This window comes from Etheostoma spectabile, chromosome 8, assembly GCF_008692095.1.
Source record: "Etheostoma spectabile isolate EspeVRDwgs_2016 chromosome 8, UIUC_Espe_1.0, whole genome shotgun sequence".
Classification (NCBI taxonomy): Eukaryota; Metazoa; Chordata; class Actinopteri; order Perciformes; family Percidae; genus Etheostoma; species Etheostoma spectabile.
The window spans coordinates 22200712-22220678 of NC_045740.1; the positions used below are offsets into that span (position 1 = coordinate 22200712).

General features: G+C 41.1%; 2 protein-coding genes and 1 pseudogene across 2 annotated transcripts; all 3 read left to right on the forward strand.

The window, feature by feature from the left end:
- Nucleotides 1-1174: 1174 nt before the first annotated feature.
- LOC116694405 (myosin heavy chain, fast skeletal muscle) lies at nucleotides 1175-19163 on the forward strand. The gene is made up of 30 exons (XM_032524138.1): nucleotides 1175-1283; nucleotides 1744-1965; nucleotides 2041-2184; nucleotides 2283-2439; nucleotides 2526-2553; nucleotides 2642-2738; nucleotides 2847-2939; nucleotides 3028-3091; nucleotides 3170-3268; nucleotides 3358-3461; nucleotides 3579-3717; nucleotides 3819-3937; nucleotides 5047-5196; nucleotides 5298-5468; nucleotides 5559-5862; nucleotides 5981-6048; nucleotides 6144-6231; nucleotides 6351-6468; nucleotides 6555-6678; nucleotides 7003-7139; nucleotides 7223-7478; nucleotides 7565-7807; nucleotides 7892-8068; nucleotides 8156-8301; nucleotides 8392-8482; nucleotides 8582-8971; nucleotides 9082-9208; nucleotides 9296-9413; nucleotides 9492-9548; nucleotides 19153-19163. The coding sequence occupies exons 2-29, from the start codon at nucleotides 1759-1761 to the stop codon at nucleotides 9529-9531; spliced, it is 3999 nt and encodes a 1332-aa protein (XP_032380029.1). The 5' UTR covers nucleotides 1175-1283; nucleotides 1744-1758; the 3' UTR covers nucleotides 9532-9548; nucleotides 19153-19163.
- On the forward strand, nucleotides 11221-13789 carry LOC116694428 (myosin-7). Its single transcript, XM_032524160.1, has 8 exons — nucleotides 11221-11528; nucleotides 11622-11825; nucleotides 12471-12596; nucleotides 12770-12940; nucleotides 13023-13127; nucleotides 13210-13305; nucleotides 13394-13525; nucleotides 13691-13789. The coding sequence occupies exons 1-8, from the start codon at nucleotides 11250-11252 to the stop codon at nucleotides 13709-13711; spliced, it is 1134 nt and encodes a 377-aa protein (XP_032380051.1). The 5' UTR covers nucleotides 11221-11249; the 3' UTR covers nucleotides 13712-13789.
- Nucleotides 14533-14872, forward strand: LOC116694442 (histone H2B 1/2-like; annotated as a pseudogene).
- Nucleotides 19164-19967: the final 804 nt, after the last annotated feature.

A 19967-nucleotide genomic window follows, 5' to 3' on the forward strand; every position in this document is an offset into this window, starting at 1 on the left:
AACATCACCATGACCCTTCTCATGTTTTACATGACGAATACCAACTTTGCCAAAAAAGGAGCGCTAGGAGGTTTTCAACACCCCCCCCCCCCCCCCCCCCCCCCCCCCCCCCCCCCCACCCGCACAAACAACACCCTAACCTTTAGAAGTTAAGTATTTTGTGTGACAAACACTAACAGTTAACATTCATAGCTGTATTCATAATTACATACTAATGTGTATTAATGCAGGAACAATGCTTTATAAATGATGCATTAAGTATTTACTAATGCTTAACTGGTGCTTCATAGTGTGTAGTTATCATGAAGTGTTACGTGTTATAAACTGTTACTAAAAAGGTTCATACAAGATGTACTTTAAAAATAGCCTAGAGTAAACTTTTATTGATGTGTAAGCAAAAACCAAGACGACTAAATGAAACCTGAAACATGAGATGATAAATTCTCTTTCTATAAATCTGTCTCGCCAGATTTGGTATGAATACCAACAAGGTATGGTTTTAACTTTTGCTGGGTCATCAAAAGAGTTTGATATAAAGGCTACTTGTAGACACAGAGTGCGACAGTAAAGATCTGGGGGTTCCTGCTTGTGGTAAAAACTTTTTTCTTAAGCTCAAGGCCATTTTATTAACATTATTTAAGAAATAAGTTATGAAAATAGAAAAATTTGTTGACTGAATCTTGTTTTTACACATACTCTAACAAGAAAAACTGTTTTCAGAATTACATACTAATGTGAAATAATGCAGGAAAAATGCTTTATAAATGATGCATTAAGTATTTACTAATGCTTAACTGGTGCTTCATAGTGTGTAGTTATTATAAAGTGTTACGTATTATAAAGTGTTACTAAAAAGGTTCATACAAGATGTACTTTAAAAATAGCCTAGAGTAAACTTTTATTGATGTAATGTGTAAGCAAAAACCAAGACAACTAAATGAAACCTGAAACATGAGATGATAAATTCTCTTTCTATAAATCTGTCTCACCACATTTGGTATGAATACCAACAAGGTATGGTTTTAACTTTTGCTGGGTCATCAAAACCGAGTTTGATATAAAGGCTACTTGTAGATACAGAGTGCGACAGTAAAGATCTGGGGGTTCCTGCTTGTGGTAAAAAATGTTTTTCTTAAGCTTAAGGCCATTTTATTAATATTATTTAAGAAATAAGTAATGAAAATAGAAACATTTGTTGACTGAATCTTGTCTTTACACATACTCTAACACGAAAAACTGTTTTCAACAGATTTGGTGAATACCGTTGACAGAGAGGCGTTCAGGTAAGGAAACTTTAAATGTTACATTTTCTTTAAAAGCGTAATACACTGGGCGCCTGGGTAGCTCACCTGGTACAGCGCGCCCCCAACTACAGAGGCTCAGCCCTTGACGCACCTCCGACCTGCAGTCCTTTGCTGCATGTCATTCCCCCTCGTAATTTCAATTCACTGTTTTTATTTATATAGCGCCAAATCACAACAACAGTTATCTCATTGCGCTTTTCATAAAAGTGCGGGTCTAGACCGTACTCTGTGATGTTATTTACAGAAACCCAACAATTCCCACCAAGAGTTAGGCGAAAGAGGCATGGAAAAACGACCTAAGTTCCTGTAATACATATGCAAATTATTTCTCATTCATTGAATTTCAGTTCAGATATGTTCAGCAGAATTTGAAGTTTGACCGCTGTTTTAATTACATGGACTTAGTCTAAGATGACAGTTCCTTTGTAATTATCATCAGACATCAGCCGCCACCATGAGTACGGACGCGGAGATGGCCATTTATGGCAAAGCTGCCATTTACCTTCGTAAGCCAGAAAGGGAGAGAATTGAGTCTCAAAGTGCACCATTTGATGCCAAGACTGCCTGCTACGTGGCCGATGTCAAGGAGCTGTACTTGAAGGCCAAAATCCTCAAGAAAGATGGTGACAAAGTCACCGTTGAAATCCTGGACACTAAAGAGGTTAGTATCATGAAGTCACAGTCAAGTGGGAATTTAACATGATTAGTTCTCATTGTAATAAATGCCCAATTCCAGGAGAGGACAGTGAAAGAAGCTGATGTCCATCCAATGAACCCTCCCAAGTATGACAAGATTGAGGACATGGCCATGATGACCCATCTCAATGAAGCCTCTGTGCTGTATAACCTCAAAGAGCGTTATGCAGCATGGATGATCTACGTGAGAAATTATGCCCAATGAGAAAAGAGAACTATTAAAAAAAATGCTCAGCTAGTAGGAAAGAAAGTTAACTGTTGAATCTCTATGATCACTTTCAGACCTACTCTGGGTTGTTCTGTGCCACTGTGAACCCCTACAAGTGGCTCCCAGTGTATGATGCTGAATGTGTAGCAGCCTATAGAGGCAAGAAGCGTATGGAGGCTCCACCCCACATCTTCTCTGTCTCTGACAACGCTTTTCAGTTCATGCTTACTGGTAAGTCCTAACCAAAACAATTTATCAGTATATGAGGTTTCTGTTGTAGTAAAACACAGTAAATTTTTTTGTTTTTTATTTAACAGATAGGGAGAACCAGTCTGTCTTGATCACGTAAGTTTGTTACATTTACATTTGTAGACTTTGTTTAACATAGTCAAATATCTTGATCAGGTTCTTATAAGTCTATTTCTATACCTAGTGGAGAATCTGGTGCTGGAAAGACTGTGAACACCAAGCGTGTCATCCAGTACTTTGCAACAATTGCAGTTGGTGGACCAAAGAGGGACGCATCAAAAGTATGTTACTGTATGATGAGTACAATTCAGGGTTCTTATGTATGGAATGTTTTTTCCAGGGTAGAAAAATAGTTATTTTCTAATAGCAATTCTAAACCTGGATATTAGGGGTCACTGGAGGATCAGATTATTGCAGCCAATCCCCTGCTGGAGGCCTACGGTAACGCCAAAACTGTGAGGAATGACAACTCTTCTCGTTTTGTAAGTATGGAAAAATTTCTACAAATAAGAGATTTTTGTTACAGATTTCCAATGTGGAGATCCATTAAAAATCCTTTGTTCCAAACAGGGTAAATTCATCAGAATCCATTTCGGCGCAACTGGCAAACTGGCTAGTGCTGATATTGAGACATGTAAGTAATACTCATAGCACATACAAACAACTGGAATTGAGAACTGGTCAGACTGTAATTTATGAACAATATTTGTAGATCTGCTGGAAAAGTCTAGAGTGACATTCCAGCTTCCTGATGAAAGAGGCTACCACATCTTCTATCAGATGATGACTGCACACATACCTGAGCTGATTGGTAAGGAGAGTGACAGGATACACATTGTTTAACCTGTTTTCATGTGAAACAAATATTCAGACATTTTTTCACCCTTTTTTCATCTCCAGATATGGCCCTCATCACCACCAACCCCTACGACTTCCCCATGTGTAGCATGGGTCAGATCACTGTGGCCAGCATTGATGACAAAGTTGAGCTGGAAGCCACTGATGTGAGTGATCTCCACTTCATAGTATTTAAAAAAATGTTTGCATTAAATGCAACGTAAAAATTTCCATTGCACGTTTTTCAAATGATTATATTTTGTGTGGACCTCTTTTGAACTCAGAATGCCATTGATATCCTGGGCTTCAGCAGTGAAGAGAAGGTAAGCATCTACAAGATGACTGGTGCTGTGCTCCACCATGGTAACATGAAGTTCAAGCAGAAGCAGCGTGAGGAGCAGGCTGAGCCTGATGGCACAGAGGGTGAGTGTTTAATGTCAGCTCAGAATGTATCGCTTGGGTACAACAGAAAATCCCACTAGTGTCAGTTTACATCATGATGGAATTCTCTGAATTATTTTCAGAGGCTGACAAGGTTGCTTACTTGCTGGGTCTGAACTCCGCTGACATGCTCAAGGCTCTGTGCTATCCCAGAGTGAAGGTCGGAAATGAGTATGTCACCAAGGGACAAACTGTACCTCAGGTAAACATGAATTATCAATATCCTACTATTAAAAAAACAGATTAGTTATGTTAGTTCTATAAATGTTGCACTTCTTTTAAATAGAACACAATGGTATTGTTCAATATACCAAATTGATACTTTGGAAGACTTACACATTGAATACTAAATGCATAATATAGAATAAGTCTAGGAAAATCTCAGATGTAATTTCAAATTTTTAGATCTTTTGTATTATTTACGTGACAATTGAGGTGGCCGTTCAAACCATGTCTGTTTCGAACAGGCCGATTGCTTGGCCTGTGGTGTTGGTGCTGCAGCTTTCTTGAGAAATGCTCATACAATCAACTTAATGCTCACACTGCGCTTCTTTGGGTCCTGAGCAATATCTACTACACACAGTCAGAAACACATTTGAAATACACTGGTTCAGCGGTGAAAACATTAAGAGAAAAATCATTAGGCCAATAAGACAACTGCCTGGGGGCCAAATGTAAAAAGGGCCCCATACAGCTGTAGATGTATTTTGATTCATGATGTAAAATATAGAATGTTGCAATTTTAATTCATTGTACCCAGAAATAACTTACAAAGCACACAAAAAAAAAAACTGATTACTTCCACTTCAGACGAAAACATTGTACTGCTACATTTACCTGCTACCAGGAGGAAGAGAGGCTATTCCAGATTGGGCATCGCGATAATGTTTTTCTGCCTTTTGCTTAGAAGTGGTGAATTTACTGCTCACAATGATTTAAATACAATACTGTGTCTGGTTTTTGTTTGGTATCTATTGTCGACAAAAAAATGTTGTTAGCAACATGTATCTCACGTTTTTGTTGAATTACCCTTGGCTGCAGGAGTTTGCATGCATTAGCTCAGAGGGCTAACTTGGTTTCTCTACTTTATGAGATCCTTCTTTTCATACATAGAAGTGTCCATTTTTATCCGTACAAAAGCGTGCTCGTATTACGTATTTTGCGCTTTTGGATTGCCACATTCAACTTGACAAACTGACTGACCTGCCTATATATTCAAGAGATTAGAAGAAATTCAAAATACCTTTAATCCATGATTTGACAAAAAGGCTTGACTGGCCTTAATCAAATCATATCCTTGTTTTTATTCAGGTGATGAACTCCGTGACTGCCCTGGCCAAGGCTGTCTATGAGAGGATGTTCTTGTGGATGGTCGTTCGTATTAACCAGATGTTGGACACTAAACAAGCACGACAGTTCTACATTGGTGTCCTGGACATTGCTGGTTTTGAAATCTTTGACGTAAGCTTCATTTCAAACAACTCAGAAGATGAAAAACTTTTCATGACAGAATCCTTCTTATTGCCTACAAGAGATTAAACTGATTATTTGTCTCCTCACAGTTCAACACCTTGGAGCAGCTGTGCATCAACTTCACCAATGAGAAACTGCAACAGTTTTTCAACCACACCATGTTTGTCCTGGAGCAAGAGGAGTACAAGAAGGAGGGTATTGTCTGGGATTTCATTGACTTTGGCATGGATTTGGCTGCATGCATTGAGCTCATCGAAAAGGTAATTTAGTGATTTGGTGATTTTATATAATTGTTTTTCCTTTTTAATTAATGTATCACTTAATGACACACTCTTATTACTTTTTTCAAGCCCATGGGCATCTTCTCCATCCTTGAAGAGGAGTGCATGTTCCCCAAGGCCACAGACACATCCTTCAAGAACAAGCTGTATGACCAGCATCTTGGCAAAAGTAAAGCATTTGAGAAGCCTAAGCCCCCCAAGAAAGGCAAGGCTGAGGCCCACTTCTCCCTGGTGCACTACGCCGGTACTGTGGACTACAATATTATTGGCTGGCTGGAGAAGAACAAGGATCCACTGAATGACTCCGTCTGTCAGCTCTACATGAAATCCTCAGTGAAAGTGCTGGCTATCTGCTTCCCTCCTGTTGTTGAGGGTATGATAGTAACTACAGTAAAATGAAACATTTTTTAAGGTTATGATGTAAATGTATTTTAAGTTTATACTGTATATTTGTTCATGTACATTTTATGTCTACTTTAAATTATCAACAGAAACTGGTGGCAAGAAGGGAGGCAAGAAGAAGGGTGGTTCTATGCAGACTGTGTCTTCACAGTTTAGGGTAAGGCAAACAAATCATAAACATACAGTATCAGTTCATTTTCAAACTCACAATTGTTACATGTCATGCTAATACTCACCATCTTTGATCTACAGGAGAACTTGGGCAAGCTGATGACTAACTTGAGGAGCACCCATCCTCACTTTGTGCGCTGCCTGATTCCCAATGAGTCAAAGACTCCAGGTACATAGAAAACTAAATCTCAAGACATTCTTGAGGAGAGGTTTTGTTTGTTAATTTTGTTTACTAAATGTTGTGTTACCATTTCTTCAACAAATTAATTCATTATTAATTTTTGACAGGTCTGATGGAGAACTTCCTGGTCATCCACCAGCTCAGGTGTAACGGTGTGCTGGAGGGTATCAGAATCTGCAGAAAAGGTTTCCCCAGCAGAATCCTCTATGCTGACTTCAAGCAGAGGTATTAATGGATATTTTGAGAGAATTTTGATAGAGATTATTTACAAAAAAGTCTCATACTGACCATTGACTCTTATAAAACTCAAGGTACAAGGTGCTGAATGCCAGTGTCATCCCAGAGGGCCAGTTCATTGACAATAAGAAGGCTTCAGAGAAGCTGCTTGGGTCAATTGATGTTAATCACGATGAGTACAAATTCGGGCACACCAAGGTAAACACCTGGATTTCCTTATTTAACTGACGAATAATGGCCAAGGAGGTTAGGTTGTTCAGTCTGGTGTGTCTGCTTTTTTTATTAATTACATAGCAGAATATGTAAAAACGTAGTTACATGATTGTAAAGTTTGATGCCAAGGAACAAGTTATTTATTGTTAGTAGAGGCCGAGAAGGCTGCAAGTTTATAACACACCTTTGACTTGAAACCCTTGAACATTGTGAGGAAGGTGAAAATCTTTTCAGTTTTAGTTTTACAGTGTGTGAAGTATTCACTATCTGAGTTCATTCTGAATTCATTTTTATTTTTTGCTTAAACAGGTGTTCTTTAAGGCCGGTCTTCTGGGTGTCCTTGAGGAGATGAGAGATGAAAAACTGGCAACTCTGGTAACCATGACTCAGGCTTTGTGCCGTGGTTACCTCATGAGAAGAGAGTTTGTGAAGATGATGGAGAGGAGGCATGTTGAAAACAGCTCATTCTAAATGATGGTACAAAAACTCAATAACAATACTGTCCCTAACAGCTACTTCTTGTCCGCAGGGAATCCATATATACCATCCAGTACAATATCCGCTCATTCATGAATGTCAAACACTGGCCATGGATGAAGGTGTACTACAAGATCAAGCCTCTGCTGAAGAGTGCTGAAACTGAGAAGGAGCTGGCAAATATGAAGGAGAACTACGATAAGATGAAATCGGACTTGGAAGCTGCCCTGGCCAAGAAGAAGGAACTGGAAGAGAAGATGGTGTCCCTTCTGCAGGAGAAGAATGATCTGCAATTGCAAGTAGCATCTGTAAGTACACGTCATTGGACAGTTCTGTTTTTTCATATACAAATTTATGTCCTTACATCAACATCTGTTTTTATATCTTTAACTAGGAATCAGAGAATCTGAATGATGCTGAAGAGAGATGTGAGGGACTTATCAAGAGTAAGATTCAGCTGGAGGCCAAACTCAAAGAGATAAATGAGAGACTGGAGGATGAAGAGGAAATCAATGCTGAGCTCACTGCCAAGAAGAGAAAGCTGGAGGATGAATGCTCTGAGCTCAAGAAGGATATTGATGACCTGGAGCTTACCTTGGCCAAAGTGGAAAAAGAGAAACATGCCACAGAGAACAAGGTTCGTAAATAATAATCTGTCCATCAGATCAAGTAAGATTATAATGATGAACATTTAAAGACAAGATCTTTCTTGCACACTTAGGTGAAGAACCTGACTGAGGAGATGGCCTCTCAGGATGAGAGCATTGCCAAGCTGACCAAGGAAAAGAAAGCCCTTCAGGAGGCTCATCAGCAGACTCTTGATGACCTGCAGGCAGAGGAAGACAAAGTCAACACTCTGACCAAGGCCAAGACCAAGCTTGAGCAGCAAGTGGATGATGTAAGTTTACAAAGTCTCTTGGATTGGCAAAGCACGATTCTTCTTCTTGAATGTGTGTGATGGTTAGAAACCCATTTTATTCTTCAGCTTGAGGGTTCTCTGGAGCAAGAGAAGAAGCTCCGTATGGACCTTGAGAGAGCCAAGAGAAAGCTTGAGGGTGATCTGAAACTGGCCCAGGAATCCATCATGGATCTTGAGAATGACAAGCAGCAGTCTGATGAGAAGATCAAAAAGTAACTAAGTTTTTCAACCTACAACCATTCTTTTAGAAAAAATGTGATCAACTTCATGAGCTCTGTGCATTTTATCTAAACGTCTCACAGGAAGGACTTTGAAATCAGTCAGCTGCTTAGCAAGATTGAAGATGAGCAGTCACTGGGTGCTCAGCTTCAGAAGAAGATCAAGGAGCTACAGGTGACATATCACGTTACACAAAACATTTCTGCAAACGTTTCCAATTTTAGGTATTACAAGTGAAAGTTTACTGAAAGGCATCACATCGATATTAAACAGGCTCGTATTGAGGAACTGGAGGAGGAGATTGAGGCTGAGCGCGCTGCTCGTGCCAAGGTTGAGAAGCAGAGAGCCGACCTCTCCAGGGAACTTGAGGAGATCAGTGAGAGGCTGGAGGAGGCCGGTGGAGCCACCGCTGCTCAGATTGAGATGAACAAGAAGCGTGAAGCCGAGTTCCAGAAGCTCCGTCGTGATCTTGAGGAGTCCACTCTGCAGCATGAAGCCACTGCTGCTGCTCTTCGCAAGAAGCAGGCTGACAGCGTTGCTGAGCTGGGAGAGCAGATCGACAACCTCCAGCGTGTAAAGCAGAAGCTTGAGAAGGAAAAGAGTGAATACAAGATGGAGATTGATGACCTCTCCAGCAACATGGAGAATGTCGCTAAAGCAAAGGTACACAAAGCATTAAATGTTATTTTATTACCCAAATTAGTATAATAAATAATGTAATTAATATTATAAATAAAATCTGATCACTGATCTCATCTCTATTTACTCATTAGGGAAATCTTGAAAAGATGTGCCGTACTCTTGAGGACCAACTCAGCGAACTGAAGACCAAGAATGATGAAAATGTCCGTCAAATCAATGACTCAAATGCACAGAGAGCACGTCTCCTGACAGAAAATGGTATCTAAAACTTTTAAACTCAATGATCTGTTGTCTATATTAAGAAACGTGACAAAAACTCATGTATCGTGACATCTTTCACACAAGGTGAGTTCAGCCGTCAAATTGAAGAGAAAGAAGCTCTTGTCTCCCAGCTGACCAGAGGCAAACAGGCATTCACACAGCAGATTGAGGAGCTGAAGAGACAGATTGAAGAGGAGATTAAGGTAAGAGACATTTAAGTGTGTGTATTACTATTATTATTTGGGGGTTGTGGAATTTTGTAATTCTCTATGTCTTGACCGGCCAAGAAGCTTTCCCATGGACTGCATCAGCCCCCCTGACGTGATCTGCTGGGAGCGTTTAAAGGGGAGAAAGAGGCCAAGGCTAGCGCGCTGGAATGCCCAAAGGGCCCCAGTGGGTTTGGCTCAGTGAAAAACTAATATAAAACTGTGCTATCCACGACTGGGGGTTTTGAGGAACAAGTGGCACTTCAAAAAAGAAATGGTGGCATTTTTTTTTGGGAAAAACTTTTTTAAATGATCATTAAATCCTGTATTAAAAAAAATTTGCATTACCATAATGCCCAAATAAGGGCTACTTAAAAAAATTTCCCCCTTTTTTCCAAAACACTGTTATTTTGAAAAATACTCATTTTTTTACCAGTGGGAAAAATTCAAAAAAAAAACATGCTGTAGAAAAGCCAACGTATACAAAAAAGAAATTAAGCCCTTCCAATACATTTCCAGAAAATTACGATCTGGCCTTGAATGTTTTGTGTGTGGATTTGCAACGTTAATAAGGTGGAAAGAACTAAAATTTTGAAGATTCCTTTTACTAGACTTAAAGAGCAACATTTTTTTAGTTGGAAAAAATCCTTCCTTTTTTCAAACAGGAAAAAAGCTGCTCAGCGTCTTCAGGGGGTAGGAATTAAAGGTAAATTTTCCAAAGGGGGCTTTCTTAAAAAAACCCAAAAACAGAGGCCCCAAGTGAGGTGGGGACCTCTGTGTTTTGGGGGCCCCAAGGGGTGGCTCCAAATTGGGACAAAAAGGAGGAATTTGACAGGTACATAGTTCATCTGTGTTGCCAACCAACAAAAAACATCCGCATTCCCAAACCCTTGCCCCCAAAAGTGCTGCGGGGGAAAGGTCTGGCTAGTCCACACAACATTCCACATCAGAGAAACGGGGTTGGGTTTAGGGGCATTTTTTAAAACCGTCACAACCCTTTTGGGGGGCGCAAGCCCAGACCAAAAGACGTTCCTCGAAAAAATAGCCCGGGGGGAAAAATTGTTTTGGGGGAAACGACAAAAAAAAAGTTATTTTGTCGTGCAACAAAAAATCGATTGGGAGATAGCTAGTAGTTTTTTGGGATTCTCATAAACCACCAAAATTTAAAATGCAAAACATAAAGAAGGGGGAATCCGGGGGTTTTGGGGGTTTGCAAAAACTTTACCCTGTAGAGCATATCTTGGCAGACTATAAACCAATGAAATATGTATGTATTTGTCTTCAAGTTTTTTAATACCATTTAAAATGTGTTTTTTTAGGGGGTTTTTGGGAAAGTGGAAACAAAATTGAGGAGGGGCAGCGAGCTCGAGGGGGACAGAAGAGCCCCGTTCTCTCACACTGGCCCCTTTTAGATGAAAAACTCTTAGAGAACTCGTATCACTGGAGACCATGAAGGTGAAAACCAAAAACCTGCAAGTAACTCAAATTATTCATACATTCATTTGTTTTTTAGTGTATTGAACACTTTAAATAAAAACTTAAATTTTTGTTTAAAACTTAACAATATAAAAACATTTTCCTCTGCAAAAGGGAAACTCAGATCTGACAACAATTGGGGGACTGCAAACTCCAAGCTGGGAAATCCAAAACCGGGGGGGACTGAGAAGGCAATTCAAAGCCTTGAAGAGGGGAGTCATTTTTTTTTCTGGGGACACTTTCTGAAAAAACAATCAAAATCACAGACAATACACTTAAAAGGTTTGAAGGGCAGAAATTTATATTTTATTCTTTGATATCATCAGGGAACTCTGGAACACGAGGAGTCTAAGATCATGCGTGTCCAGCTGGAGCTCAACCAGATTAAGGGTGAGGTGGACAGGAAGTTGGCAGAGAAAGATGAGGAGATGGAGCAGATCAAGAGGAACAGCCAGAGGGTGATTGACTCCATGCAGAGCACTTTAGATTCTGAGGTCAGGAGCAGAAACGATGCCCTGAGAATCAAGAAGAAGATGGAGGGAGACTTGAATGAGATGGAGATTCAGCTGAGCCACGCCAATCGCCAGGCTGCTGAGTCCCAGAAGCAGCTGAGGAATGTGCAGGCGCAACTGAAGGTATTGTTAGACACTGAGCTGTTGCACAGACTATGATCAGTGCAAGCACATTTTTGCATTTATGTGAATATTTTCCTGATATTTTTTCACTAGGATGCACAACTGCACCTTGATGATGCTGTCAGAGCACAGGACGAGTTCAAGGAACAAGCTGCAATGGTGGAGCGCAGGAACGGTCTGATGGTAGCTGAAATCGAGGAACTTAGAGTTGCTCTGGAACAGACGGAGAGAAGTCGCAAAATCGCTGAGCAGGAGCTGGTGGACGCCAGTGAGCGTGTTGGACTTCTGCACTCTCAGGTGAACAAGCCCAATTTTTTCATCAATAAAAAATCTAATGATATTTTAAAAGGGAACTATTATATAGCATTTTCGGGTTGTATTTGTATTTTGTGTTTGTACTAGGACATGACATAGCCTGGTCCTACCAGACTCTCGTACATGTCATTTGTACAGAGAGCCTGGCCATTCTCCATAGGCCTATTATGCAGCAACTGAAGACTGGAAGAACGTCTCTGAGTGGGGATATGTTTCTTCCGGTTAGCTTTGTACAATGACGGAGCCCGATAGATATTGCTGGACCAAGTCTCTCTAGTAACTTAAAAAAACAAGCATTCACAGTAGTTCCTGCATGGAGCATATGACCAATCCCATGTCCAATAGAAGGCCGGTTAAGTGTTACGTGACGCTTAGCCAAAGAGTAGAAAAAACTGTTTAAACCGGAGTGTTCAGAACAGTTGGCTGAACGTTTTAGCTCACAGGGATTTCTCTGAAATGCTTTTACCACATTTTTTGAAGTTTTGGCCACGTTTACCATGAAACCCGACATTTTAACATTGCAGATATGACAGAAAATATGGAAAAGCATAATGTGTCCACTTTAAATAACATGTGAAAATCAAGCATGTGATGTTTAAAGTGCATAAATCTTGTTTTGCCTTTTAGAACACAAGCCTTTTGAACTCTAAGAAGAAGCTTGAGGCCGATCTGGTCCAGGTCCAGAGTGAAGTGGATGACACGGTTCAAGAAGCAAGGAATGCAGAGGAGAAGGCCAAGAAGGCCATCACTGATGTGAGTTTGCATTTTGTTTCTCTCTATCCCAACCATGCGTTTTTTCAAGGCATAATTACTGCACCATTACGTAATTATCTTTAAATAACAGCTTCAAAATCATGTTTATGCCACACTGATTTACAATGGGGAAAATGGGGACACTAAATAACATTGAATGCTGTCTCTTCTAGGCTGCTATGATGGCTGAGGAGCTGAAGAAGGAGCAGGATACCAGCGCTCACCTGGAGAGGATGAAGAAGAACCTGGAGGTCACTGTTAAGGACCTGCAGCACCGCCTGGATGAGGCTGAGAACCTGGCCATGAAGGGTGGCAAGAAGCAGCTCCAGAAACTGGAGTCCAGAGTAAGAAAAAAAAGAGAGAATTTGCAGAGCTCAACTTACATATAAAAAAGATGTATGCTAATTTCATTATTGTTCATTGAAGGTACGTGAACTTGAGGCAGAGGTTGAGGCTGAGCAGAGACGCGGAGCAGATGCCATTAAGGGTGTCCGCAAATATGAGAGGAGGGTGAAGGAGCTCACCTATCAGGTACAGCCACTTTAATAGTTAACATGCAAATCAACTTGACATATACAAATCTTTTTTTTAATTATTAAATACACTTTAACAGACTGAGGAAGACAAGAAAAACGTTAACAGGCTGCAGGACCTAGTTGACAAGTTGCAGCTCAAAGTCAAGGCCTACAAGAGGCAGGCTGAGGAGGCGGTAAGGACAATATACATTTTCAACACTAAAAAAGTATACCTTTGGTGTTTTAGGAGATTTAAAAATGTCAATCTCTATGGTTTTTCAGGAGGAGCAGGCCAACACTCATCTGTCCAAGTGCAGGAAGGTGCAGCATGAGCTGGAGGAGGCTGAGGAGCGCGCTGACATCGCAGAGTCCCAGGTCAACAAGATGAGAGCAAAGAGCCGTGACTCTGGCAAGGTAAATATATACACATCAGCTTTATGAAAATGTAACCAAATGAAATACCTCCTACTGTTATTTGTGTCTAACAATACTTTAGTCATGACTGGAAAAATATGTATGATGAGTAGGATGTGTACAACAATTAATACTAGTTGTATTAATTATTTTATTTTTTTCCAGGGAAAAGACACAGCTGAGTGAAGAACTTCAGTTGATGGGCTGTTTCTTATCATATAATATGATGTGAAATATACCACAATAAAGTAATTTTATTTTAAATTGCATTGTATGGGATTTTTTTTTTTTTTACATCTGTGTCCTCTCAGAAAGAGCAAATGTGAGCTAAACACAGTTTTACAAACTTTATTGCAATGGCTGGCTACAACATAAAGGATGCTACATAGTTTTTTTATAGGGTGGGGGCTGTTTTAACAACAACACTAAACAAAAATACAGTATATAACTGAGGTAACCATCTGTTATATTTGAGGTCTGTGGTATGGAAAACTAGTAGGCCAAGTGTGCCCCCAATCTGCATGTATCGGCATTCAAAATAAATTCTCACTTTGAAGCTTTATTTGAAGGCCAACAGTTTTGTATTTAAGAGTTTAATGAATCCTAGCATTCCAGTGAGGGCTCAGTTTTGATTAAATTGACTTGATTAAATCCATCCAGCGTCCAGAGTAGCCTAGAATGAAGACTAACTTAACTGGTTTCCAGTATTTTTGTTTATAGTGGTTTCATCTTCATTCTTTCAGTCAATTACTGTTCACACCTCTGTTATCCTTCCTCCTTTAAACATGCATGTTTAATAACCTTGTATCATTAAACTCAGACAGGTCTGAATGCACCCTAAAAGCAGATACAAATTCTTACAGGAACGGTTACTTGTTTATTGCGTGCTCAGTCCCGCTCAAAAGACAACCAATCATGTGCGAGCCACAGCACAGTGAGATTTGCATGAGTGGATATAAATTGACCATTCTGTGGTCCGAGTCAGGAGGACAAACCTACTGCTAATTATGCTGGACCCCACCGTCAAAGCGCCCAAGAGGGGCTCAAAGAAAGCCGTGTCTTAGAGCGTCAGCAAGACTGGTAACAAAAAGAGAAAGATCATCTATGTGAACAAAGTGCTGAAGCAGGTCCCTCCAGACACTGGCATTTCCTCCAAGGTTATGGGCATCATGAACTACATCTTTGAGCACATCGCTGGTGAGGCCTCCCATCTGGATCAAAACAACAAGCGCTCCGCCATCACTTCTAGGGAGATCCAGACCGCCGTGCGCTTGCTGCTGCCCGGGGAGCTGGCCAAGCATGTCTGAGGGCACCAAGGCTGTGACCAAGTACACCAGCTCCAAATAAACCTGCTGCTAGACCAACAAAATAAAGGCCACCCACTTTATCTGAAGACATGTTCCTGATGCCCTTAAGCTGTATTGTTGTTGGAATCGTAGTAAAACTTTGATAAACATTTGTAACTATGTGTACATTTTTATGTGGTAGTGTAATAGAACAAATGGTGATCCTTGTCAAAGTATGGAGTTCCAGGGTCCTCTTGCCTCCTTAACTGTGAGCCCATGTCTAAATTACAATAGTATTCCTTTGCTCTGCACGTATGGATTTCCTTTTCGTAGCACCTACTGTAGGCTTCCTGTGTGCAATGGCAATACAGCTGAATAACATGTCATAAGTGAAACCTATTTGCCCCCTTTAATGATTGAATAGAGTACAAATAAGGAGAGAAAGTAAAAAACGTGATAAGCTGTAGGCTATATAAATGTACAGTATATCAAACTAAGTAAACTAAAAGTTATACATAGAAACTATAAAAAAGCATATTGAGACAAAATTGCAAAGTAAAGTGACAGTGGTGATTAAGCAAGTCTATGTTAAGAGTACACCACACTCTCCATATGATTTCAGATTAGTTGGCTTCCACACAAAAGTATAGTTTGGCTGCAGCAGCATTTCTGTATGACTATTTTTGTAATGTATTACACAATTCATCCATATGGAAGCCATACATCCAGGAGTAAATTTATTTGGAGACACAGTTGCACCCATAAGTGTTGTCTCATTCACTGACTCCAGAGTCAGAGAATTAAGTTGATTTTAATTGTAATGGAGTTGGCTGTTATGACATACTTTATATGAATACTTCAAAAAGCTCTGCTTAAGCAATTGGAAGCAATGTATTGGGTTGGTGATGGCACAACCTCATTAATCAAGTGTGCTTTGAAAAACCTATCCACATTTATAGGCACTGTTAGTGACATTCCATAGGTTAAAACAATGTACTGGTTTGCCCCAACGAGTCCCCCTAAGTCTCGTCCAACAGCCCCCTCTGGTCATCACAATTATGTTATCTTACCATCCATGATAGACACTTATTTATTATCTTCCTTAACACATACATAGCTTCACAATTGTTAAAATGAAACAATGTAAAGTAAAAGTACACATGTATCTCAATTTTTAAATACCATCATTTATATATAAAACGTCTGGGATAGTACAAACATTGTGCTTTCTATAAGTGAAACTGCTACTGCACCTTTGAAGTGCCTTGTTAGCACAATTAAGTCAAAACATCATTTTGATAGCATTGTCTCTGCATGATTTTAAACAAGGAGCTATAATTAAAAAAATAATCTGGCCTGAGTATGAATATGGAAGATTATTGGAAATTCACGTTATGCATGTGATTGGTCTGCTCTGTGGAAAGGCGGAGTTGAGGAAGCTTTTTGACCACCCCGTGCAAGGTAAGAATGCAGCTAAACGACTTTTCTCTTCACCATGGAGCCCGCGATGCATAAAATTGAATTCAGGACATTGGTCATCAGGGGTTGTCTATTCGGGTGTATAACAGATGTCGAAAGAGAAGGAGGGAGAGACAAAGGGGGTCCTCCAGCCAGTCACTGATACTGTTACCATTTAAGTCTGGGAATAGACCAGGGATTACTGGTTCCGTTCAACACCCCACGAGATGAAAGGAGAGGTTTAGTCATCTGCGCCAGCATAGATGTGAGACCAACAGCTGCGGTAACATGGGCCATTACATCTCCTCCTGTCCGCAGAGCCCGTTGAACTCCCAGCAAGCCAACCTCAGTCTCCCAATAACACAGCCAGACCCCATTTTCCTGCCACCCTCATAAACTCTAATCAGTCTGTTGAAATTAACATGAAATTAACTTTGGTCAATTCAGGGGCGCAATGGTTGCCTACCTGGTAGAGCAGCTGGGGCTTTCCAAGGAGCAACTAAGGAGGCCATTGAAGCTACCACTCTTAACGGCAGACTACTGGCACGTATTACCATGAAAACTTAACTTGTGAAGATACTGTTGTCAGGAAATCACTCAGAGGTCATCTCCTTCTTCATCATGCCCCATCATGAAGGAACACAACCGCACTTTTGATTGGGTGACAGGAAAGGTAACTAGTTGCAGTATTGATTGTCATGCTAACTGCCTTAAGACTGATTGTTCCCATTCTGTTTTCGGTCAGGTCTTAAACTTTGTCCACTCGGATTTGTCCCTGGTTCCTGAAGCCTAACACGGTTTGGGTGAATTGTTCAGCAAACAGAAGGCTCTGTCTCTTCCCCCCACCGACCGTACATGCTATTAACCTGATCCCTGGAGCTACGTATCCCAAAAGGATGCTTATACAGCATCTTTTGACTGGAGCATGAAGCCATGGAGTCCTACATCACAGAGTCCCTAGCTGCTGGCCTCAATCGTCCCTTGTCTTCACCCCTGGGGGCAGAGTTTTTCTTTGTGAGTAAGAAAGATGGCTCCCTTCAGCCTTGTATTGATTCTGTTAGTTAAAGATTTAATGAACATTATGAATGTGCAGATGAACATTATGAATGTGCAGATAGATGATGTCGCCTGATGGCTGGTCTGGGAGGATGTGTGATGACCGGGTGGAGGAGACTCAGAGTGGGGGTTCCGTCTCAGAAGCAGTTTTCACCCGAATAGTTTACAGACCCCCAAAAGTGTCAGATTGTGTAGAACTGAGTTGTGCGTGGGCTTGACTGAGATTGCTGATATTGTTTGTGACTAGAAGATCGGTATGCCTGGGATGACCAGCGGCCTGGGAACGGAATGGTTTGGTGGGTGATGCCTGATCTGGCGGCTGTGGATGCTGCGCCGATACTGTGGAGGAAAAAGTTTATTTTGCATTATGATCCTTGACAATATATTATTAGCCTATATGTTAGAAGAGTTAAACAACCTCTAAATTTAAGAATTTATAATACGGCCCTGTGATGAGAGTACTCCTTAAAATCAGAGACGGTTGGTTTGGGGTGGATAAAATCACAGTGGAAGTAGATCCTTCTGTTCTGAGTGATAATTTAAGGGTGGATTATTGGGTAAATCAACATAGGTTTACTGTCACCATTGGTGTTCCTGGAGATCGAATTGTTTTTTTAACCCTGGTGGTGGACACTTTGCAGTTACATGCTGGTCCACAATGGCGGGTTACATTTTTAAATGAAGAAGACAAACCCTGGGGAAGGTATTTCCAAAATTAAATGAGATAATGTTGTCAAAGATCAAGGGGTGGAATGTGGAGGAAAAAGTTTATTTTGCATTATGATCCTTGACAACAGCTAAGTGGGTCACTTGTATAACTTGTTGATTCATTGTTGTATAACTATTATTATTGTTTTGTGTTTCATTTATCAATTGTATGTGTTTCATTTATCAACTGTATCATTGTTTTGGGTTTCATTTATCAATTATATAACTTGTTTTGGTCACATAACAAGCTCATGTTTTGATAAGTTTGGTCATGTTTTGAGGACGGCGCTCCTGTTTTGAAAACATGGTTTCCAGGCAGGTGCACCGGACTCACCAGGGGATCTCTGAGGGCGAAGACTGGCCCCCCCTCGCTCACACACGTTCCCTTGTTTGTTAAGAGAATAAAAAGACGGAGAGTTCTTCGTCCCGACAGAGCCTGCTGCGAGTCGCGTACGAGACGTCCAGCAACGTTGATGTGAGCCCTGCCGGACTGAACGGCTCTCCAGTCCTGTGTCAAGGTAAGGGCTTGAAAGTAGTGTATACTCTGCATCACGTATTGAGTGCATGTCTGTTGCATGCTGTTGCTATGCTGTATTCTGTGGGAAATAAAGAGACACATTTATTTTAGCAGAAAACAGTGTTTGTGGTTATTGACAGTATGAGTCTGTTGCTCATAGCTGTACTGTATTTTGTGGCGAGGAAAAGCGACAGTTCATCCTGGCAGAAACAGTGTTTGTGGTTATTGACAGTGTGAGTCTGTCGCTCACAGCTGTCTTGCTGTGTTGTGTGGCAGAGTAGACGAGCACTCTACTCTGGCAGAAAACAGTGCTTTGAAGATTATCTGCTTGTAGTCGACCACCCCGCGATCCTGTCTAAAGATTTCACAAAACAGATACGGAAAGAGTGGCTGGATTAATGTTTGGGTGATATGGCTGAAATGCAGAGAATGCTGTTCAGCTCTTTCTGAAACCAGAGTCAAGTGGCCATTTTGGAATAGTGAAAAGTGGGTGTTGTGGAGATGCCTTGGTCGATTTATTTGATTAGTGGCTCGTAGGGTTGAGGTAGAAGCTGAGGTGGAAGACAAATGGGGAAGGAAACTTCTAAGTGTGAATATGAGAGAGTTTGATGAGACGGATGAAGTTGGTGCAAATTCTTAACCCCTCAAATGCTGAAAAGCATTGAATGGAATGAGCATGGGTGATGAAATTGCGGATGAACGTAACGTCCAGAGAGGGTAACGGAAGCCGATATGTGGCTTGATGTGCCTTAAAGCAATTCCAGGGAGTTAAGTAGGCTGAGAGAGTGCTGGGCAAGACTGTTGATGATGGCGTCTTGTGATGCGTAAGAGGTTTCTCAGCTGGTGTGTTAGTGGAACGTTGTGGCTAAAAACGGTAGCATTGTTGTGGGGTGAATGTCTGATTCTGGAGACAAGTGTCTGACTTTCTTTATTTAAGATGTCTTCTACTGCTGTGTTTGAGTAAATGAGTATGGACCTGTGACCATTCGTGCCCCCAAAAGTAAGACAGACCAGTTGGAAAGAAGAAGGCCAAGAATCGTTGAGCATGATAGTAGGTAGGTCCCCTTGATCGGCTGGATGTGGCACTGGAATTGCAGTGCGGCCAGCTTGGAGAGGGAGGGAGCAGAAGCCAATTGGCCAGGAACAGCTGGAGAAAGGGTAGAGGAAGGGATGAAGGGATGCATGTGCACGGGGTCTTGTGAAGCCTGCAAACACAGGGATGAAAAGGCAGAGATTGCCTGAGACATGACAGAGGGAGCAGGCACATGGGGAATTACGACCTGACCCCCGCCAGGGGGAGCTGGTGAGACATGCCGTGGCAAGCGAGGCCTGTGACGTCATGCGGGGACCCGGAAGTGCCAGAGGCCCAGTGGTTGCCGCCTACGGGTAGCAACCGAGGCTAGGAAGAACCGGTGCA